The following is a 25,158-nucleotide window of genomic DNA, read 5'->3' as shown; positions in this document are numbered from 1 at the left end:
GCGGCACCTCTCATTATTCGCTATTTTGGGGATCTTTATATTTTTTAGGATTCTTATTTGAAAGAAAATCTTTTCTACCAAAAATTATCAATATAGGCTAATGTTTCGGGGTATATCCCATATAAGGGTACCCAAAAAAATATATATATTCGGTATTTTGCGGAGCTTGGACACGTTTTTCAACCTAATCAGATGTAATATGTTATTTTGGGTTCTCATTGGGTAATAAATCTCCTTGCCAAAAATTATCAAAATTGGTTCAGTTTTTAGAATAGCCCCCATATAAGGGTACCCCCAAATATTTGGTATTTTGTAGTTTTTTTCACGTTTTTCCACCTAAACAGCAGCAATTTGGTTTTTTGGGTTCTCATTGGGTAATACATCTTCCTACCAAAAATTATCAAAATTGATTAAATTTTTAGTATAGTCCCCATATAAGGGTACCTCCAAATATTCGGTATTTTGAAGGGTTTTGACACATTTTTCAACCAATTTGGCTGTAATTTTAGATATTTTTGATGATTTTTGAGTTGTCAATCCACCAAAAAATATCAGTAACGGCCGATGATTCCGGAAAGTATATCCATATAATGGTACACCCCCCTTATTCCGTATTGTGGGTGAATTTTTCAATAGAATTTTCTCTAATTTGTTTATTTCAGCTTCTAATGGGGTTTCCAAGCTTCCCATCAATAAAAAAATCAATATCGTTCCACGATTGGATATAGTTCCCATATAACGGTACCGATCTATTTTCGGTATTTTGAAGGCTTTGGCTGGATTTCCCCCTACCGGCATGACTGTAATTTGTTACAAATGGTTCCTCAGGGCATTCATACGTCTATATCGAAATTAGGCAATATAGGTCTCTGATTTAACATAAGATCCCAACCGATTTAAGGCATATTGTGTAGGGTATCAAACATTATCAGTACCGACCCATGATTCCGGAAAACATACCCATATAATGGTACACCCCCCCCCCTTTATTCCGTATTGTGGGTGAATTTTTCAATGGAATTGGCTCTAATTTGTTTATTTCAGGTTCTAATGGGGTTTAAAATTTTCCTATCAATAATTTTCGTTCCGCGTTTTGGTATAGCTCCCATATAACGGCACCAATTCATTTTCGATATTTTGGAAGGCTTTGGCTAGATTTCCCCCCACCGACATGACTGTAATTTGTAACAAAGTGTTCCTCAGGGCTTTCATACATTTATACCGAAATTATGCAATATAGGTCTCTGATTTAACATAAGATCCCAACCGATTTAAGGCATATTGTGTAGAGTATAAAATGTTCTGCCTGTCCGAACTAAATGACGTTTTAACATGGTTTCCAATATATTTCCAAGGTCCATTAATTTATATACATATATTTTTTTACAAAATGTAATCAAGATTTCCAAATATGGCCAATTTCTTTGATTTTTTATATCAACAGCCAATGAAAATTTTTAATTTTTTAAATTTTTTTCTTAAGTATACTTACCTCAACATTTTTTTTTTTTTGAAAATACCTGAATTCCATAGGTGAATTTCATTATTTGGCTTCCCCAATCTAAAACAAAACTGCAAGAAATTTGGTCCTGAGTTTGGTAAACCCCCTTGGACAGAAGTGTATTATACCCCGTTGTAATTACTTTGATGGCATCAAAATATTCTTGGATAAATTCATCCTTTCTTATAAAATAAATAAAAAATGGAGTTATTTTTTTTTCTTGCGAGCAGACTAAGATAGTCAAAATAAATTGTCATTTATTTATTTATTTTCAATATTCAATATTATAAACATTAAAAAATATATTTTTATTCCGGTTTTGCTCTAATGAGCATTTCGGCATATACATATGAATACTTATATGTATTTTTCCAATGGTACCATTCTATGCCTTGTGTTTTAGCTTCATATCTATATTTTCCAAATAGATGACTGCAAAGAAAAGTTAGGAAAAGAAATTGAAAACAAAAATAATGTGTAATCAAAAATGATAGCTATACCTGTGCGAACACTTATTAAACCACCAACCGCCTTCCATTTGCTTGGCACAATTACCACCACTGTTATCATTATCCTCATCGAAGGTAGTAAACTTCATACCTTTGTGAGATGACAAGGAATCACCAGCAGTGCCACTGTATTTGCCTAGTACCTTGAGTCGATATTTCTCGGCTTCATTTCCGATTTGGAAGCCATCATAGAGGGCATAACGTTCCTCATCATCCCAATCTCTTAAAATTACTTTAAGTTGGATGTTAGGAACGGTTGTTGTCAATTCATGCAATCTGTCTAGGCCAATAAAGAAATCGTCGTGAGGTGGTTTACCGAAACCCACCTTATAAGCTCGCCAGTTCCTGTTAAAATCGACTGAGCCGTCCTTGCGACTGGCAATTGTTGTCCAATATCGTAAAGTCCAAAGGTTTTCTCTAGAAAAATATTAAAAACAATCTTCGCATTAGTAGGCAACTCCGAAATTATATATATGTATATGTATATATATATATATATATTAACCGATTTCAACAAAACTGAACTAGTTTGGAATCGGACATACCTATTTATGGCAGCTATATCTAAATCTAAAGCGATTTTCACCAATTTCAATTGGGTTCATGGATGTGTCGAATTCCATCTCCTTTCGCGTCATAAATGCGAACTGACAATTCGCCAAATCGATGTCGACTTTTGATTTTTGAGAAAATCGCAAATAGATTTTCAGTTTTCTTCATAAATACTTGGTTTATTATCACAAAGTCCAAAATTTAAAAATAACTTTCTGAGTAAAAATTACACAGTAGTTTATGTTCAGAGAGTTTGTTCTCTCATGTGGAAATATTGGAAAGAGTTATCGAACAACATCCGGTAAGAAATCAAATGTATCTGTCACAACTTGAAGATGTTAAGAAATCAGATACAAAATAACAAATTTTAATAAACTAATTTTGTTTAATACATGCTATAATACGTTGTATATTTTAATTTCAGATTATTAAATTGACGGAAAAAAAATAATTTTATATTTGACAAAACAAACAAAACCAGTAAGGAATGTAGTAACGTCGGACTGGGCCGACTATATGATACCCTTCACAACTTTGAATATATTCCACATATTTATCATAACAGACGTCGCCTTTTCGAAAGAACATTGACATAAAATTGAAGAAACTTAAATCGAAATCTAACACGATTTTCTCGAAACTTAACACACGAGCAATGGTAGGGACAGATATCCATCTCAAAGACTCAAAAATCCCCTTGAACACGCAGAACAACATAAAGTGTAAATAAAAATACAGAAAAAACAACAAAATTTATGTAACTACACTTGTCCCGAGTGAACAAATATATAAAATCGTTTGTTAGAAATGCTTCAACGTACAAAACATTCAATTATAGTATCTTCAGTACATTGTAATTGTGTGCCGGTCGGCCAAACTTTGGGTCTTTAGTGCACCATTTACATTAAATAGGACGAAAATATATTTGGGAGCTAAATCTAAATCGGAAGCGATTTTCACAAAACTTAGCAAACATCATTCTGGATATAATTCAGTACTCTATGCCAAATTTCGTGTAAATCGAAAGATATATAGAGACTTTGGAGCCCCATTTACCGACGAAGGTGCTATATATAAATCGGAAATCTTTCGAATTGGCTGAAAGTCCCTACATATCTTTCGATCTTCTCGAAATTTGGCACACGTCACTCTAGACTCAATTGAGTACGCCATGTAAAATTTCGGGCATATCGAAAGATATATAGGGATTTTGGTGGATCTGAATCTGAACCGATTTTCTCGAAACTTAGCACATATCATTCGGGTCCTAATTTAGTACCCTATGCCAAATTTCGTGCAAATCGAAATATATGTAGTGACTTTCAGCCAATTCGAAAGATATATATGGACTTTGGTGCCCCATTTACCTTAAATCGGACAAAACTTTATACGGGCGTTATATCTAAATCTGAACCGATTTTCTACAATTTCAATAGGGTTCGTCCTTGGGCCAAATAAGTGAGCTAAGCCAAATTTCATCCAAATCGAATGCGACCTGTACTTTGTTTACAATTTAATATCTACTGACGGATACACGGACGGACTGACGGATATGCATAAATCGACTCAGAAAGTGATTCTATGCATATTCTCAAAAGGAACCATGTGTCAATCTCGTTTTCTTTTGCCTGTTACAAACATATGCACAAAAAAATAATACCCTGTACCACAGTGTGGTGATAAACATAAAAATTCTTACTGAGTACATTTTACCAGTAAGAATTTTTCAATACCCAGTACAAAACTGCCAAAAATTTCTCTCTCAACTCATTCTCATTTACTGAACTTTTAAGTTATCAAACAACATTCAGTAACAATTTGTACAAATTGTTGCAAATTATTGGGATATCAAACAAACCTATATTCTTCAACTTTCTTTTATTTGTTTACACCAATTCATACAAAAACAAGTGAAAAAGCGTTAAGTTCGGTCGGGCCGAACTTTGGATACCCTCCACCATAGACATACTGACAGGTACTAGAAATGAAAATATAGGGAACATACCAAGAAGTGGACCTATACCGACATTTCTAAAAACGGATTATGTAAACCATAATACACATTTTAGAAAATTTTAAAGGATAATTATACCCTCAGCCTTATGGCTAATGAGGGTGTATAGACTTTAACACGGTGAAAATGTGCCTCATCGAAATATTGGTTCTAGACCCCATGTTTCTTTGGACCAAATCAGTTTAAGAAAATTTAGATTTCATCCGAACTTTGCCCATCTTATTATTTCTTCCAAACTTCGTTCAAGTTCGAAGAAGGAAAATATCGGTCCACTCCTTCTGGTACCTCCCACACAGGAGCTAGGCCTAAATGCGTATTATAGTTCACATATAGTTAATTATCGAACCCTACGTTCTAGTTTTTTATCTCGATATCCTTCGCAGGTGAAATGATTACAACAGAGTCTTAGAACCAAACCCTAAACGCGGAACAAATTAGGTAACTATTTTAATATAAACAAGCGAAAAAGCGTTAAGTTCGGCCGGGCCCTCCACCATAGGTATACTCACAGGTACCTGAAATGAAAATATAGGGAAAATATCAAAAAGTGGATCTATACCGACATTTCTACAAACCGATTATGTAAACCATAATACAAATTTCAGAATAATTATTCCTTCAGCCTTATGGCTAATGAGGATGTATACACTTTGACACGGTGAAAATATGCCACATAGAAATATTGGTTCTAGACCCCGTGATTCGTTGGACCAAATTTTTTTTCAGAAAATTTTGATTTCATCCAAACTTTGCCCATCTTATTATTTCTTCCAAAGATAGTTCGAACATTGGGGAATATCGGTCCACTCCTTCTGGTACCTCCCACACATGGGCTAGACCTAAATGCGGGTTCATATATAGTTCACTATCGAACCTTACGTTCTAGTTTTTTATATCGATATCCTCCGCAGGTAAAATGATTACAGCAGAGTCTTAGAACGCCAAAATACCGAAAATTGGGGGGGGGGGGGGGGTACCTTTATATGGGAGCTATGCCTAAACGTGGGCCGATAAAGTCCACCTTCGAACAAAAAAGACAAAAGACGACTCTATGCAAAATTTAGTTGATCTATCTCAATTCGTTTAGACGCTAGAGAGATTACAACAGACGGACGGACGGACACGGCTACATGGTCATAGCATTTTACGCTGATCAAGAATATATATACTTTATAGGGTCGGAAATGATTATTTCGATGAGTTACACACGGAAAAACAAAATTAATATACCCTCCATATAATAAAATTTTTAGTAGATTTTTAATTAGTCGGTAAATTTCAAAATCAAAAGATCGAAAAATCGAGTTTTTGGTCAATGGCAAAAATCGAAAAGTCTAAAAATCGAGTTTTTTGTCAGAGGCAAAAATCGAAAATTCTACTTTTGCGCTTGACTGCGTATCTCTACACTAGCCCTACCGACTGATACTGATAATTTTAAATGATGTCATACATACCTCCAGTTGACTTCCTCGTTCTCGGTGGGACTTATTTTCGAAACGTCCTGTAGTATTTGCCTCATATCGAATTCTTGTTGACGTAGTCTGGAAATAAAAATGATTGTTTAATGGACTCCATAGGATATTCGAACAAAACTAAATTGAAATAAAAATGCCTAAGGCATTTTGTAGATTGAGCTTGAAATTTGTTAGTGAAGGGATCGGTTCCCTATAATATTTCCTGGTGTTCGAATATTAAATGTTTGGTCTATATTGAACGGTTGAAAAAACTTTTGGTTCATTTCATCCCCTAAATATTTAGCGATCATAAGCAAAAACTTTAAATTTTATGGTGTTCGGGACCTAAATGTGGCTCTCTCGAGCGACTGGAAAAGCAGACAAAGATAACTTCTCTTGTCCCAGCGGGTTTTACAATACCGGATTGATGGTGCTACAGCGCAATCCCCAGCGAGTCTTTGTCCACGACGTCACCTTCTTCGTCGAAGTACGAAAGTCCACCGCAGGTCTCTTTAACAGCCGTCCAATATGCAGCATTTAATACCATTATTTATCCCATGAATCGGTTGAATATATTGGTCGAGGCGCCGGCAGGAAACCAAGGTCAATGAAAATTGTTGCCCACAGTGTTGATATCGCTTGAACTATAAAAAACCTTTGGTACAGTCAATCATGCCAAATTGTTCGAGGATATCGAGAACACTTTTCTCCGGCCAAATTTGCAACGTTGGATAATCAACTGTATGTGTGGACCCGAGTCGTAGAGTTCCTGAAAAAGAAGCCCAAACGCCGTAAAAGCGGGGAGTTCCTCAAGGATATCTCTTTAACCTCTACCGTTCAGGTATTACACGCCCTCCGATGCGATTTCGACCACACACTACCCCAATATTCTCGTGGTCACATTCAACAGCATGTTCAAATCGTCCACGCAAACCACAGCTATCTGCGATAAGATGAAAAGTAGGAAAAATGTCCCCAAATCGCTTGACGGCAGTACTTGGGGCGCAGATACGGTAACCTTGATGACCTCTTACAAGGCGATGAGCAGGTCTGTGGCTAACTATGTAGCACCAGTGTTGTTCGTGAATGAAAGTGATATGCAGTGGAAGAATAATCAGACCTGCCAGAATACTGGGTGTCTTCTCATGACCAGCGGACCATCTTCATGATGACACGACATGAATTTTATTCTGATCGTGTATATATATATATATATAATGTATTAGATCTCCGATCAATATTTCGTGGTTATGCAAACGGAGTGACATATTTAATATACACTGGTCTCTGTAAAAACTTTCATACATACCTCTCCATCAAGTTGACATTCATCGATGATATTTGCTGCGCTATTTTTGTCATGTTCCCTTGCAATTCCTCTTGCCTGGAAATAAAACAAATGTGATTAATCCAGGGACCGTAACGGTTATAACTTATATCAAATCAGGTAAAAAATAACTGTTATTATGTGACCTAAATAAAAAAAAATCCACTTTAATTATTTATTTTTTAACGGAAAAAATAAACGTTGATTTTTAACTGTTAAAAATGATTTTTATTTTTTCCGTCAGGAAATAAAACTCTTTTTACGGAAAGTAGTTTATACAACTTGTAATCAGTTATAAAATTACAATTTATAAATCTCTGTCCTTATTACAATAAGTGTACACATAAGTAATCAAGATCAAAGGTAAAAAATATTTGTTATAAAATTTTAAAAAATAGTCTAGGGTACCAAATCATGAATATTAATTAAAGAATCATTCCCCTGACTATTAGGTCAAAGGTTACATAACTGGTACCAAACTCTATATGTTTATTTACGTAAAAAGAGTTTTATTTCCTGACGAAAAAAAAAAATAAAAATCCCAAAAAGACTTTTATTTTCTGACGGAAAAAATAAAAATCCCAAAAAGACTTTTATTTTTGACGGAAAAAATAAAAATCATTTTTAACAGTTAAAAATCAACGTTTATTTTTTTCCGTTAAAAAATAATCCTTAACATGGGAACTGAGAGTGTTTCTAACATAAAGATTTTTTGTTCCCATTTTAAAAAATAACTGTTATTTTCGGTCCCTGGATTAATCGTCAACATATTCGAATAAAATGTTGATATTGAATATTCTATCCCGATCGAGGTTCTAATGCAAACTGATGGGTGGTGACATTGCGAACATTACATGTTGACTTCGTGGCAGGCTTATCAAAAACAAATATTCCACAAAAATAAAAACTACGCAATTTTTTTTGTTGTGTCCCCTCCATCATAGAACGGAGGCTTTCATTTCAATAATCAGACCTGCCAAAATACTGGGTGTCTTCTCATATCACCAGCGGGTCATCTTCATGATGAGACGACATACATTTATTCTGATCATGGATGCATAGAATCTATTTGGATCTCCGATCAATATTTCGAGGTGATCCAAACGGAGTGACACATTTAATATACACTGGTCTCTGTAAATATTTTTATACATACCTCTCCATCAAGGTGACATTCATCGATGACATTTGTTGCTCCACTATTTTTGCCATGTTCCCTTCTAGTTCCCCTTGCCTGGAAATAAAACAAATGTGATTAATCGTCAACTTATTCGAATAAAATTTTGATATTGAATACTCAAATCATATTAAGGATTGGATATTTTGGTTTCTTTATCGTTGGATGTTTTTGAGGGTAGGTTGGGTGGGTGTGGTTCGATTTCTCGAACACCATTATTGGACACGAAGAAGTTTATCACGGAGTAGAGTATCTTACCTTTTGGTCAAATCATCAATTCTGAAATAAAATAGGAGAATAAAATCGAAATCTTTTAAAATTTAATTCACTTAATTTTCAGTTTCAAATACTTACTTCTGAGTCACGTCCAGCAGATTGGTGTTTAGTTTATTTATTTCGCTATACATTCTAGTCATTTCGCTGCGCATTTCCTTCGTTTCGTTGTGCATTTCCTTCATTTCGGTGTGCATTTCCTTCGTTTCACTGTTCATGTTCTTCGACACCACCAATACTTCATTCACTTTCAGAAATAAATCACTCCACAGAAACAGTTGTTGTTCGTCTTCATAGGGATTCTAAAATGTTGATTGTGAATTAAATTTTATTGAAATATTTCGAATTCAAGATTTTAGACTTATAATTACATAATATTCTTCAGTGGTAGTGGTGTCTTCGTCGGAGATGATAGTGGTGTTTTCGGGGATGGCTGTGTCGTCGTTGGAGACCGTAGTGGTGTCGTTCTTGAGGAGGGTAATCATGTCGCCGGATATGGTAGTGGTGTCTTCCTCAACTATGGTACTGACGGTGGAGGCAACGACATTGTCGTCTGCCTTATTTCCCACTATTATTTGTAATACTATTACTACGAATAAAAGAATAGCTTTGATTTTCATTTTGATTAATCTATACCGATCGAGGTTCTAATGCAAACTGATGAGTGGCGACATTGCGAACATTACATGTTGACTTCGAGGCAGGCTTATCAGAAACAAATATTCCGCAAAAATAAAAACAACGCAATTTTTTTTTTTTTTTGTCCCCCTCCACTACAGAACGGAGGCTTTCATTTCTCTGTTTGCAACACATGGAAATATTCACCGTAAACCCCAACAAGGCGTGTTGTTTTTTTTTTTAATGTTTTTGAAGCTCAAACAAAGGTGTATTTTTTTAAAAACAATTTTTGAGCACTCAAAAAAAATGGCATTGAATAAAAAAAAATATTTTTTCTTCAAAGCTCCCATGAAGATACGGATATTTTTAAAAATATTTTTCATGATGCCCTTCCAATGGCGTGCATTTTTTAAAAATATTTTTTAATGGCCCACAAAAAAAAAAATAAATAAAAGATTTCTAGTCTCCAACAAATGCGTGCTTTTTTTAAATAGTTTTTTCTATGTCTCAAAATAGGCGTGATTTTTTTTAAGTAATATTTGAAGGCTCCCACAAAGACTTGAATTTTTTGAAAATTTGTTTTTCAAGGCTCCAAAGAAATTTATCGATGTTTTAAAAATATTTTTTCAAAGCTCCAATAAAGGCTTGGATTATTAATGTTTTTTTTTCAAGGCTTCAAATAATGCTTCGATTTTTGAAAAATATATTTTTCACGCTTCAACGATGGTGTGGATTTTTTTTAATAGTTTTCAATGTTCCAAAAAGGTGTATATTTCTTAAAAATATGTTTTCAAGGCTCCATCAAAGGCGGGGATTATTTCACAAAATATATTTTAAGGCTCCCACAAGGTATGGATTTTTTTAAAAATATTTTTTAATGCGTTTCCAAAGACGTCAATTTTTTAAAAATATTTTTCAAGACTAGATTGGAGTCGGGAATTTTTTTAAGCCCAATAAAATTTATTATTGTCGCATAGTGGTGGGAATGTAGTATCTCTCTGGCTTTCCTTTTCATTGTAACTTCGATCATGTAGCTCATATCGAAAGAGAAATTAATAAAAAAACATTTACATGAATGATCCTTCGCCCTAAAAAGGCATAAAAACCAAACACAAAAAAATCAGCTTGAGCCCGGCTGGGATTTGAACCCTGGTTCCCATGGCATCTGTTGATGTCCAGCGCCTTAGCGTTCAAAGCCACCTCCTTATCTGCCCAAGGTTGCACAATATGCAGTTGCATCCCATTGAAGAAAAATATTGTAGTCTGTATGGAAAAAAAAAGTCCGTCCGTCACTACAAGAAAAATCTGCTCTGAAAATGAATGTTCTGGTGTGATGCCAAATGTCCGAACCTTGACACGGTTGAATTTAATTCGTAGATGCAATTTCGCAACAATAGTCGACATAAATACAACTTATCAAGTAAAGACATTTGTAAGCCTCTTTGCCCAATGTGCCTGACGAGCCGCATAACCAACAGCGAAACGCGTTGCATAGTGGTGGGAATGTAGTATCTCTCTGGCTTTCCTTTTCATTGCAACTCCGATCATGTAGCTCATCTCGAAAGAGAAATCAATAAAAAAGAAATTTGTCGATGTTTTAAAAATATTTTTTCAAAGCTCCAATAAAGGCTTGGATTTTTAATGTTTCCTTCTTCAAGGCCCCACAAAATGCTTCGATTTTTAAAAAATATTTTTTTCACGGCTCCAACGATGTTGTGGATTTTTTTTTATAGTTTTCAGTGTTCCAAAAAGGGGTATATTTTTTTAAAAATATGTTTTCAAGGCTCCATCAATGGCGGGGGATTATTTTAAAAAAATATATTTTAAGGCTCCCAGAAGGTATGGATTTTTTTTTCAAATATTTTGTAATGCGCTTCGAAAGGGGAGAATTTTTTAAAAATATTTTTCAAGACTAGATTCGAGTCGAGAATTTTTTTTAGGCCCAATAAAATTTATTATTGTTATCATCTCTCTTTTTAAATAACCCATTACCTTTAATGTTTTTGTTGTAAGAAATTATATTGAAACAAATATCAATTCAATTCTACTTTGGAGTTCAGATCAACTTTGAAGTTTAAAGCAATGAGTTAAAAAAATTTTAAATAAAAACAATTTTGTTAAATAAAAATTAAAGAAATTGCGTTTCAATATATTTAACTGGCACAGTCTATACAGTGACCCCACTTAATGTTACGATGTGTTTTCAAAAAAAAAAAATCCAAATTTGCATTTTAATAAACGAAAGTTTACAACAATAAATGAAATTGATAAGAACTAATAATATGCAGTGAAATAATAGAAATTATCGCTGACATGATTGTGTAAATTCAATTCAACAAATCGACAATTGACTGCATTTATAAAAGGGCCATATATTATAAAACCAAATTCAATAAAAAGCATTTGAACATTCGAGGTCATTCGAATATTCCAATAATTGATTACAACTTAAACCGAATATCGTACATTATTGACATCGAAAATAAAAAAATCAACAACAATGAACGAAGTTACGATGTATTCAAAACGGTATTATATACAAAAACAAGTAAAAATAATGTCAGTCAGTGTTGCCATCAGATATATACCCTCAGTCTATGGTTTGCGGTGGTCGGAATTGCACACAGGTCTTATTATTCTCTTTTTGTTTTGCAAGGTATGTTTTTATCAAATAGTTTTCAGATTTAATATTGATCAAATCGATTATTCGATTTGCTTGAATTTAATAAAATTTATAATTTAAAAAAAAACTGACCCTTACTAGAGCGGAATTTGATCTAGGCTTTGTAATGATAATAGATGATGCAAAGTTTGCTTCAAAACATCACACATTCCATTCGCCTGATATTGGATGAAGAGGCTGTCCATGTCTTAAAAAAATTGGGGCCAAAATCCCAGTTGGAGTGAGACGAACGCGGCATTGTTCAACAACATTGGAATCCACGAGTCATATCATTACCTGTATCATCAGGCTTTTGAAGCCGAAAAAAAACGTTTGTATTACTAATTACTATAAAACCATAAGAGAAGTATTATGTAAATTAAACGAAAACCAGCAAGAAAAGTTGTAAAGTCGGACAGGGCCGACTATATGCTACCCTTCAACACTTTGGGTATATTCGTCATATGTATCCTAACAGACGTCTCCGTTACGAAGGAACATTGCCATATGACAAACGGAACGAACTTAAATGTGCAATCTCTTTATATATGTGAACCGACTAACATCAACCTATGCTAAATTTTTGGAAATCGATTTATAGCAAACTTGACACAAGCTATGTGGTGTGCTGCGCTGTTCGAAATTTAATCTCCATTAGACAGCCGTTGATTATTTGATAGGTCGCAAATATATATGGAAGCTATGTTTGAATCTGCAACAAATTTCAACAAAACGCAATAAAGCCATCCTCAATTTGATACGTTGTGCAAAAGTTCGTGTCAATCGGACAAGCATTAGGAGTTTGATGCACTATTTACATTAACTCGGACGAAAATATATATGGGAGCTATATCGAAATCTTAACCGATTTTTATGAAACTTGACACACATCATTATAGACTCAATTCAGTGCGCTATGCCAAATTTCGTGCAAATCGAAGGATATATAGGTAATTTTGGGCGCCATTTACATTAAATCGGACGAATATATATATGGGAGCTATATCGAAATCTTAACCGATTTTTATGAAACTTAACACGCATCATTCTAGACCCAATTCAGTGCGTTATGCCAAATTTCATGCAAATCGAAAGATAAATAGGGATTTTTGGGCGTCATTTACATTAAATCGGACGAATATATATATATGGGAGCTATATCTAAATCTGCACCGATTTTCACGAAACTTGGCACACATCATTCTAGACTCAATTCTGTGCGCTATGCCAAATTTCATGCAAAAGGAAAGATAAATAGGGACTTTTGGGCGCCATTTAAATTAAATCGTACGAAAATATATATGGGAGCTATATGTAAATCTGAACCGATTTTCACGAAACTTGGCACACATCATGATAGACTTAATTCAGTGCGCTATGCCAAATTTCATGAAAGTCGATAGATAAATAAGGACTTTTGGGCGCCATTTAAATTAAATCGGACGAAAATATATATTTGGTAGCTATATCTAAATCTGAACCGATTTTCATGAAACTTGGCACACATCATTCTAGACTCAATTCAGTGCGCTATGCCAAATTTCATGCAAATCGAAAGATAAATAGGAACTTTTGGGCACCAGTTACATTAAATCGGACGAAAATATATATGGGAGCTATATCGAAATCTTACCCGATTTTTATGAAACTTGACACACATCATTATAGACTTAATTCAGTGCGCTATTACAAATTTCGTGCAAATCGAAAGATACATTGGGACTTTGGTACACCATTTACATTAAATCGGATGAAAATATATATGGGAGCTATATCTAAATCTGAACCGATTTTCACGAAACTTGGCACACATCATTCTAGACTCAATTCAGTGCGCTATGCCAAATTTCATGCAAATCGAAAGATAAATTGGGACTTTTGGGCGCCATTTACATTAAATCGGACGAAAATATATATGGGAGCTATATCTAAATCTGAATCGATTTTCACGAAACTTGGCAGACATCATTATAGACTCAATTCAGTGCGCTATGCCAAATTTAGTACAAATCGATAGATAAATAAGAACTTTTGGGCGCCATTTAAATTAAATCGGACGAAAATATATATGGGAGCTATATCTAAATCTGAACCGAATTTCACCAAACTTGGCACACATCATTATAGACCCAATTCGATACGCTGTACCAAATTTCGTGCAAATCGAAGGTACAGCATTTACATTAAATTGGACGAAAATATATATGGGAGCTATATCTACATCTGAATCGATTTTTATGAAACACCATTCTAGACTTAATTGAGATCGCAGTGCCAAATTTCGTGCAAATCAAAAGATAAATAGGTACTTTTGGACACCATTTACATTGAATCGGATGAAAAAAAAATTTGGATTCCTGTGTGTGCAAAAGTGTTCGAATTGAATTGTTTTTTATTTTAGTTATACCCGACCCGGCCCCAGGGGTTCCTTATATCGCATATTCAGATTTAGCAAAAGGTGTTGTTTTTTTTAAACGCACAAGAGACATTCGGGTATGAAAGGTTTTTTTTTGTAAAGAAGCAATAAATAGCTTCTGGGGAGAATATCCCAACATAAAGCTAAGGGAACTGATGAGGATCATTGGTGATATCCGAAACTGTAGTCTTCCCTGCCTTACCCCTCGGCGGACAATGCCATACATTCCCCACTAATAAGTAGTTGTTTTTTTTATATAAAAACAACAAACTGGGATTCGGCCTGACTATTTTGCAAAAAAACATAATTCGGCATCTTATTTTCAAATAATGGAGGGTGCGGAAGAGCCAACCACCAAGTCCCAAAATTACCTCTGTCGCAGCCTCTTACAAATTGGAAAGATGCTATTGAATGCTTCACCGACCACGAAACAAACCAGTAAGGAAAGTAGTAAAGTCGGACGGGGCCGACTATATGATACCCTTCACCACTATGGGTATATTAAGCAGGACTATAACATAAAATTGGATGAAAAAATGTGATATTTATTCTACCTAGATCTATCCATAAAGTATGTCAATCGACTTCAAACAAATATAAATAGGTCACCGTTGGGCTATGTCTGCACTTCTAGAAAACGCAACTACGTAATTCTATGCTCAATTTTTTAAGTTGTGCAAAATTTGATGTCGATCTGACTAACATGAGGAGTTTGATGCCCAATTTACTACAAATCGGGCGAAAATATATATGGAAGCTCTATCCAAATATTGAGCGATTTCAAACAAACTTGTCACAGGTTAGGTTATACAACTTTCAGAACGTTTTATTCCAATTGGTTCCTTAGTACGTCAATTACTTAAAATCAATCTATAATAAAAGGGAGCTATATCTAAATCTGGACCGATTTTCAAGAAACTTGGCAGACATCATTCTAGGCTCAATTAAGTACGTTATGCCAAATTTCGTGCAAATCGAAGGATATATAGGGACTTTGGTGCACCATTTACATGAAATCGGACGAAACTATATATGGGAGCTATATCTAAATCAGGACCTATTTTCACGAAACTTGGCAGACATCATTCTAGACTCAATTCAGTACGTTATGCCAAAATTCGTGCAAATCGGAAGATATTTAGCGACTTTGGTGGACCATTTACATCAAATCGGACGAAACTATATATGGGAGCTATATCTAAATCTGGACCGATTTTCTCCAAACTTGGCAGACATCCCTCTAGGCTTAATTCAGTACGTTATGCCAAATTTCGTGCAAATCAGAAGATATATAGGGACTTTGGGCACTATTTACATGAAATCGGACGAAACTATATATGGGAGCTATATCTAAATCTGGACCGATTTTCACGAAACTTGGCAGACATCATTCTAGACCTAAATGATTAGGCTGTACCAAATTTCGTGCAAATCGAAAGATATATAGGGACTTTGGGGCACCATTTACATGAAATCGGACGAAACTATATATGGGAGCTATATCTAAATCTGGACCGATTTTCTCCAAACTTGGCATACATCACTCTAGGCTTAATTCAGCACGTTATACCAAATTTCGTGCAAATCAAAAGATATATAGGGACTTTGGGGCACCATTTACATGAAATCGGACGAAACTATATATGGGAGCTATATCTAAATCTGGACCGATTTTCTCCAAACTTGGCATACATCACTCTAGGCTTAATTCAGCACGTTATACCAAATTTCGTGCAAATCAAAAGATATATAGGGACTTTGGGGTACCATTTACATGAAATCGGACGAAACTATATATGGGAGCTATATCTAAATCTGGACCGATTTTCACGAAACTTGGCAGACATCATTCTAGACCTAAATGATTAGGCTGTACCAAATTTCGTGCAAATCGAAAGATATATAGGGACCGTTTACATTAAATCGGTTAAATATATATATGGGAGCTATATCTAAATTTGAACCGATTTTTCCCAATTTCAATAGGGTTCGTCCTTGGGCCGAATAAGTGACCTATGCCAAATTTCATCCAATTCGGATCATAAATGCGACCTGTACTTTGTTTACAATTTAACATGGACAGACGGACAGACGGACAGACGGACGGACGGACGGACGGACGGACGGACGGACATGCATAAATCGACTCAGAAAGTGATTCTATGCATATTCTCAAAAGGAACCATGTGTCTATCTCGTTTCCTTTTGCCTGTTACAAACATATGCACAAAGACATAATACCCTGTACCACAGTGTGGTGAAGGGTATAAAAAGGAATACCACAAAGATGCCATGACGAGAACTCGGGACTTTATATCGAGAATGAAAGGTGTTTCGTGACGTATAGAACTTGTTACGAACAAAAAAGCTTCAGATATATTGAAAGAACAAACGCATACAATTAAAGTGGCAATTGAGACAATTTTATTGTGTGAAAGAGAGAACATCGCCTTGAGGAAACGTAAAGTCTCCTGAATACTGTCGTTAGATATAAACTTAGAAAATGTGTGGAGAGTACACCCAAAAATGCAACATACCTGAGTTCCAGAATACAGAACAAATTAATAGAACTAAGTGGAGAATACATCCAGAAGTCTATTGTTGAAGAAGTGAAAGTGATCGGTTTCAGCGGATGAAACTATAAATGTATACGATTTTTGACAAGGTATCTCAAAAAGTCAAAGCATGTTTCCCTTGCTACGTAGAATTAAAAGAATTAACAGGAAAGGAATTTTCGAACGTCATAATAAACACAGTAATCAGTTTGGGTTTGGATGCAACATTTTTGAGAGGTCAAGGATATGACGACGCATCTAACATGTCCGGCAATTATAATGGAGTGCAGACAATTATTTAATCAAAATTCACTTCTGCGGTATACATTCATTGTTCTTCAGCTGCATTTAAATTAAGTTTAAATGCGACTGAAGTGTATTTTTTTTTTTAAATTTTGAAATTTTCTCATTCGTCAGGAAATCCAAAAAGGTCTGCTACTTTATGTAGAATATTTTGGAGAAGCGAATAAATCTTTCAAAGGACTACATACACATTGTGAAACACACGATAGATTAAGCAGAATAATTGCCTACAAATATAGACGAGATAGTAGAATCATGGGAAGAAATGTGGGAAAATGAGAAAAGATTTCATTTGAATGCATTTCTAAGAAGTAAAAGTTTCAGGTCAAATGTAATGAGTTCGAACTCCGCATATTGTATAGAATTACATTATTTGTACCATGTTTGAACGAATCAATTGTAAATATAAGAAGCAGATTTGTGGAAAATTAAAAAAAATAGTTCCAACATTATCGATATGTAATTATAAAATTGTATTGCCATACAATTTTATGAAAAATATCTGAAAGTGGATGTGTGTGAATCACTATGTGGAAAGCGAAAGATCCACGATCTAATCGCATCTAACCCACTTGATTCGATTGTAGTATGTGACAAAACTCAATTTCCAAATATAAATATATTGTTACAAATTTTAACCACAGCATCAGCTGAAAGAAGGTTTTCTAACCCATGTCGGGTAAAAAAAGTAGCTGAAAAACCAATTACAAAGTCCACGTACCTCTATCTGTGTATAAATCTATAGTAAATACTGATAACACAAAACTAACAAAATCAAAATCGGGCCGCCCCCAAATGAAATGATGCGTACGTCCCTGGCACCTATATATATTTTCGTCCGATTTAAGGTATATGGTGTACCAAAGTGCCTATATATCTTTCGATATATCTTTCGCAATTTGGCATAGCGTACTGAATACAGTGTGGAATGATGTGTGTTAAGTTTCGTGAAAATCGGTTCAGATTTAGATATAGCTCCCATATATATGTTCGTCCGATTTAAGAGAAATGGTGCACTAAAGTCCCCATATATTTTCCGATTTGCACGAAATTTGGCACAGCGTACTGAATTGAGTCTAGAATGATGTGTGCAAAGTTACGTAAAAAATCGGTTCAGATTTAGATATAGCTCGAATATTGGATTTCGTTTTATTTTAGATAAATGGTGCACCTAGAATGATGTTATTGCGTGTTGTTGCAATTGGTGCAGATGCAGACACAACTTTCAGAAATAGATTTCAAACGGGTGTCTGATTGAGATTAAATTTTGAAGAGTGTGCCCTGTCGAATAGCGTGTATCAAGTTTGCTCTAATTCGAACCGGAAAGGCATAAAGATCACATATTCCAGTTCGTAAAATTTCATGTCATTGTTCCTTCGAAATGGCGACATCTGTTAGGAGACATATCTAGAATATAACCAATGTGGTAAAGGGTATCATATAGTTGGTCCAGTCCGAATTTATTACTTTCCTTAGTGTTTTTTTTTTCTTTGTATACCCTCCACCCTTTGCAACAACCTCGAAAGATCCTTCGTAGACCCTATAAACTATAAAATTCTTATTCCCATTTTGGTTTTACCCTCCAATATCCCTCTTCCAATGGCAAATTATTGCCACTTCGATGCAAAAAATTCATTTAAAATCTTCAAAACTACGACAAAAGGAGAGCTACCAGCATATATGGGGTCATGTAAAAGCATAGACCTTCCAAGAACCTTTTGGTACCAAATAACAGCCACAGCGATGTGAAAATGCAGCCCAAGCCTTCAAAATACCGAATAATAGGCGGGACACACACTTAAACCAACATTTAAAATTTTCGGTAGTGAGATGTGACACCCCATGAGCTGCTGAAAAATACAATTACAGCCAAATGGATGGAAAATCGTGTCCAATCACCCCGCCAAAACACCGAATAATGGAGGGTAACATTGTATGGGGGCTACCCGGAAACTTCCGATAATATTGAGATTTTTTGGTAGGGAGATTTTCTACTCAAAGATCAATCAAAATATAAAATTACCGACAATGTGGTTGAAACTCAACATCAAACTCCTCAAAATATTGAAATTTGCGAAGCAGTGTTATATTGGGGGGTGGGCTACTTTAAAAAGTAAACCAATTATGATAATTTCTGGTAGGAAGATATTCCAAATTTTGTTAAGAATTGGTGGGGGAGATTTTGCTTGCTACTTGAGAATATCAAATAAGAACCAATTTTGTTGAAAAACGTGCCCAAAAACGTTTCAAAATACCGAATATTGGGGGTACCACTCTAAAATAAAATAGATTTTGTTGGAAGATTTTCTACCCACAATATCAAATTACAGCTGAAAAACGTGCCCAAAAGCCTCAAAAAAAAAACACGAATATTGTGGGAGGTCCTGTTATATGGGGGCTATACGAAAATGTGATCTGATATATCCCACTTTCAATACCAAACATCCTACGACCAGTAGCAATATATGTGCAAAATATCAAAGCTCTATCTTAAATATTGCTCCGGCTCCATCGAGATTTGAACAGACGGACATGACTAAATCCACATGGAATTCTATTTTGATCAGGAATATATATGTATACTTAGGATAGGATCGGAAATAATTATATGAAGGTGTTGGCAAATGGAATGAGAAATTTAATATACACTCCATGTTGTAGGGGAGGGCATAACAAAACTTGTTTACTCCATTGCTTTATCATCCATCCATGAGAGTGCAAAAACAAGACCCTTTGATCGAATTGCAGCTGCCCATTGATGGATGACCAATACGTATTATTATGGAATACGAATTTTTAACTGGGAAAATATTTTCTTCTATAAATATTTATGCGTTGTACAATAGTTGTTGTTGGCTTTTTTTGGAATCTCAGAATTTATGCATTGGTTCTTGTCACTGCACAACAACACCAACAACTACAACATCGATCACAATTAAGAATGACTTTAAAATTTTAAAATTCTCAAGGTGCAATAATTTTGTTTTCTTTCTTCATTTGTTTGATCTATACATTTTTTGGTATTAGGTGTGTTCGGCAATATTTTTACAACATTATGGAGAATATTTTTGTCCAACTAATTAAATCTAGCGTTTCATTTAATGGGACCTTTTGGGACTTCTTTAAAACATTTTCCTCTTTTTTGCTCACTTTTTCTGCAAAAATCAATGCATCTTCAGGGAAATTCTTTTGTTGTGTACATTTTAGGTATAAGGTGTGTTCGGCAATATTTTCAACGACATTATGGGGAATATTTTTGTGGACATAATTAACCCTGTAGCGTTTCATATAAGGGGACCTTTTGGGATATAAGAAATATTTTCCTTTTGTGGCTTCTTTCTTTACATTTTTTGATCAATTCTCATTTAAACGAACAATTTTTTGATCTATTAATTTTGGGTATTGGGTGTGTTCCGCAATATTATTACTAATGTTATGCTTAATATTTCTGTGGAACATATTAACCCTCTAGCGTATCATTTAAGACGACTTTTGGGAACTTCTTTAAAATATTTCCCCTTTTTTACTTGTTCTTCAATTCTCAATGAATCTGCAAAGGGAATTCTTTTGTTGTGTACATTTTAGGTATAAGGTGTGTTCCGCAATATTATTACTAACATTATGCTGAATATTTTTGTGGAATTATTAACCCTGTAGCGTTTCATTTAATGGGGACCTTTTGGGTCTTCTTTCCAATATTTACATTTTTTGATCAATTCTCATTTAAACGAATCTGAAAGGGAATTCTTTTGTTGTGTACATTTTAGGTATAAGGTGTGTTCCGCAATATTATTACTAACATTATGCTGAATATTTTTGTGGACATAATTAACCCTGTAGCGTTTCATATAAGGGGACCTTTTGGGACTTCTTTAAATATTTTCCTCTTTTTTGCTCACTTTTTCTTCAATTATCAATGAATCTGCAAGGGAAATTCTTTTGTTGTGTACATTTTAGATATAAGGTGTGTTCGGCGATATTCCTACTAACATTAGGCTTAATATTTTTGTGGAACACATTAACCCTCTAGCCCTTCATGAAAGGGGACTTTTTGGGTTTTCTTTCCAAGATTTCCTTCTTTTTTAGACAATTCTCAATAAAGCGGGGCAGTAATTTTTGTGATCTATACATTTTTAGGTATTAGGTGTGTGATTTAAGGGTCCACTCCCCACAGAGCGGCATCTCTCATTATTCGCTATTTTGGGGATCTTTATATTTTTTAGGATTCTCATTTGAAAGAAAATCTTTTCTACCAAAAATTATCAATATAGGCTAATGTTTCGGGGTATATCCCATATAAGGGTACCCAAAAAAATATATATATTCGGTATTTTGCGGAGCTTGGACACGTTTTTCAACCTAATCAGATGTAATATGTTATTTTGGGTTCTCATTGGGTAATAAATCTCCTTGCCAAAAATTATCAAAATTGGTTTAATTTTTAGAATAGCCCCCATATAAGGGTACCCCCAAATATTTGGTATTTTGTAGTTTTTTTCACGTTTTTCCACCTAAACAGCAGCAATTTGGTTTTTTGGGTTCTCGTTGGGTAATACATCTTCCTACCAAAAATTATCAAAATTGATTAAATTTTTAGTATAGTCCCCATATAAGGGTATTCCCAAATATTCGGTATTTTGAAGGGTTTTGACACATTTTTCCACCAATTTGGCTGTAATTTTAGATATTTTTGATGATTTTTGAGTTGTCAATCCACCAAAAAATTATAAGTAACGACCCATGATTTCGGAAAGTCTACCCATATAATGGGACACAATCACCCACCCCCATCACCCCTTATTCCGTATTGTGGGCGAATTTTTGAAGTTAATTGGCTATAATTTGTTTATTTCAGCTTCTAATGGGGTTTCAAATCTTCCCATTAATAAAAAAATCAATATCATTCCACGTTCTGGTATAGCTCCCATATAACCGTACCGATTCATTTTCGGTATTTTAAAGGCTTTGACTGGATTTCCCCCCACCGACATGGCTGAAATTTGTAACAAAGGCTTCCTCAGGGCTTTCATATATATACCGAAATTAGGCAATATAGGTCTCCGATTTAACATAAGATCCCAACCGATTTAAGGAAACCCCACCCATTCTCGATTTAAATTTTTCAAGATTTTCAATGGGCTGGGAAATCAATACCAATGCTTGTTAAGGTTTGTAACTTTGCACATATATATTTGAAGATTTAAAAGAGAAGAAAAATAATTTACAAAAAAATTTTGTTATTGTTTTGTTGTTGTTTTTGTAATTAAAGAAAAGTCCTTATATTTGATGGCGGGCATGATAACTCCTCACTGGATCATCGGAATCCGAAAATTCCAACGGTGTTAGAAAGAGTACATGTCTGGCTCTCGTATGAACTAGGATTATTGACTTCGCTCTAAAATTAAAAAAATGGTGGACCTTTGAAAAAAATATTTTTGGAAAATCGCCGATTTTTTTACCAAAAACCAAGTTAAAAAATAAGGAAGATCTTCACCGATTGGCTTTATCCTAGTTCATACGAGAGCTATACACTCCCAGAGAAACGTTGCAAAATTTGGAACCGATTGGATTATTAGTTTTTGAGTTATCGTGCCGCGCCATTCGCAAAAAAATGTTTAGAGAAAAACGCGTTTAAAGTTTGAAGAAGCCCTTCAGCCGTCACTTGATGCTGACACAATAAATCGGATATATCTTCAAGAGTTCTTGAGATTTTCACTTGAAATTTTGTAGAGACATTCTTTAATCAGTGTAGATTCGAATTATATCAACAAAAAATTTGACCCCGAGAATCCCCTTAAGGCATATTGTGTAGAGCATAAAATGTTCAGCCTCTCCGAACTAAACGAAGTTTTTACATGGTTTTCACTATATTTCCAAGACCCATTAATTTATTCATATTTTTTTACAAAATGTAATAAAGATTTTCAAATGTGGCCAATTTCTTTGATTTTTTTATATCAACAGCCAATGAAAATTTTTCAATTTTTACATTTCTTTTAAGTATACTTACCTCAACCTTTTTTTTTTTTTGAAAATACCTGAATTCCATAGTTGAATTTCTTTACTTGGCTTCCCCAATCTAAAACAAAACTGCAAGAAATTTGGATCTGAATTTGGTAAACCCCCTGGGCCAGAAGTGCATTATACCCCGCTGTAATTACTTTGATAGCGTCAAAATATTCTTGAATAACTTTATCCGTTCTTATAAAATAAATAAAAAATGGAAATATTTTGTTTCTTGAAAGTAGACTGAGAAAGTCAAAATAAATTGTCATTTATTTATTTATTTTATTTATTCAATATTCAATATTAGAAACATTAAAAATATATTTTTATTCCGGTTTTGCTCTAATAAGCATTTCGGCATATTTATATGAATAAGCATAAGTATTTTTCCAATGAAACCATTGAATGCCCTGGCCTGCTGCTACCTTCTCATTTTCATATTTTCCAAATAGATGACTGTAAAGAAAAATTACGAAAATAAATTGAAAAACAAAACAAAAAATAATATGTAATCGAAAATGATTGTTATACCTCTTGAAACAATCATGAAACCACCATGCCCCTTTCCATCGCTCGGCACAATTACCATCATTGTTATCATTATCCTCATCGAAGGTAGTAAACTTCATACCTTTGTGATATGCCAAGGAATCACCAGCAGTGCCACTGTATTTGCCTAGTACCTTGAGTCGATATTTCTCGGCTTCATTTCCAATTTGGAAGCCATCATAGAGGGCATAACGGTCCTCACCCTGCCAATCTCTTAAAATCACTTTAAGTTCGATGTTTGGAACGGCTGTCGTCAATTCATGCAATCTTTCTAGGCCAATAAAGTATTCGCCGTGAGGTGGATTACCAAAACCCATTTTATAGGATCGCCAGTTCCTGTAAAAATTGACAGAGCCGTCCTTGCGTCTGGCAATTGTTGTCCAATTCGTAAAGTCCAAAGGTTTTCTAGAAAAAAATTAAAAACAAATTTTGCTTATTAGTAGGCAACTCCGAAATTATATATATGTATATGTATATATATATATATATATTAACCGATTTCAACAAAACTGAACTAGTTTGGAATCGGACATACCTATTTATGGCAGCTATATCTAAATCTAAAGCGATTTTCACCAATTTCAATTGGGTTCATGGATGTGTTGAATTCCATCTCCTTTCGCGTCATAAATGCGAACTGACAATTCGCCAAATCGATGTCGACTTTTGATTTTTGAGAAAATCGCAAATAGATTTTCAGTTTTCTTCATAAATACTTGGTTTATTATCACAAAGTCCAAAATTTAAAAATAACTTTCTGAGTAAAAATTACACAGTAGTTTATGTTCAGAGAGTTTGTTCTCTCATGTGGAAATATTGGAAAGAGTTATCGAACAACATCCGGTAGAATTAAATGTATCTGTCACAACTTGAAGATGTTAAGAAATCAGATACAAAATAACAAATTTTAATAAACTAATTTTGTTTAATACATGCTATAATACGTTGTATATTTCAATTTCAGATTATTAAATTGACGGAAAAAAAATAATTTTATATTTGACAAAACAAACAAAACCAGTAAGGAATTAGTAACGTCGGACTGGGCCGACTATATGATACCCTTCACAACTTTGAATATATCCACGCATGTTTATCATAACAGACGTCGCCTTTTCGAAAGAACATTGACATAAAATTGAAGAAACTTAAATCGAAATCTAACACGATTTACTCGAAACTTAACACACGAGCAATGGTAGGGACAGATATAGCAATACGTACTAGTCGAAGCACGAAAAT

The 25,158-nt window shown here is 34.4% G+C and overlaps 1 protein-coding gene across 1 annotated transcript; it reads right to left on the bottom strand.

Moving 5' to 3' along the window:
* Nucleotides 1–1,886: 1,886 nt before the first annotated feature.
* On the bottom strand, nucleotides 1,887–24,321 carry LOC133323447 (angiopoietin-4-like; the record flags this gene model as incomplete). The annotated part of the gene is made up of 9 exons (XM_061532372.1): nucleotides 1,887–1,933; nucleotides 2,030–2,427; nucleotides 6,031–6,117; nucleotides 7,340–7,414; nucleotides 8,514–8,591; nucleotides 8,793–8,813; nucleotides 8,889–9,109; nucleotides 9,179–9,396; nucleotides 23,954–24,321. Coding segments are annotated over 9 exons (1,513 nt in total), but the record flags the coding sequence as incomplete, so codon positions are not given.
* Between the last annotated feature and the right edge of the window lie 837 nt (nucleotides 24,322–25,158).

Source organism: Musca vetustissima, unplaced genomic scaffold (assembly GCF_032173495.1).
Source record: "Musca vetustissima isolate MV318-11 ecotype Yass unplaced genomic scaffold, APGP_CSIRO_Mvet_v1 utg309242, whole genome shotgun sequence".
Classification (NCBI taxonomy): Eukaryota; Metazoa; Arthropoda; class Insecta; order Diptera; family Muscidae; genus Musca; species Musca vetustissima.
Note: the sequence above shows the minus strand (reverse complement) of the source record. Positions and strands in the feature narration are given on the sequence as shown.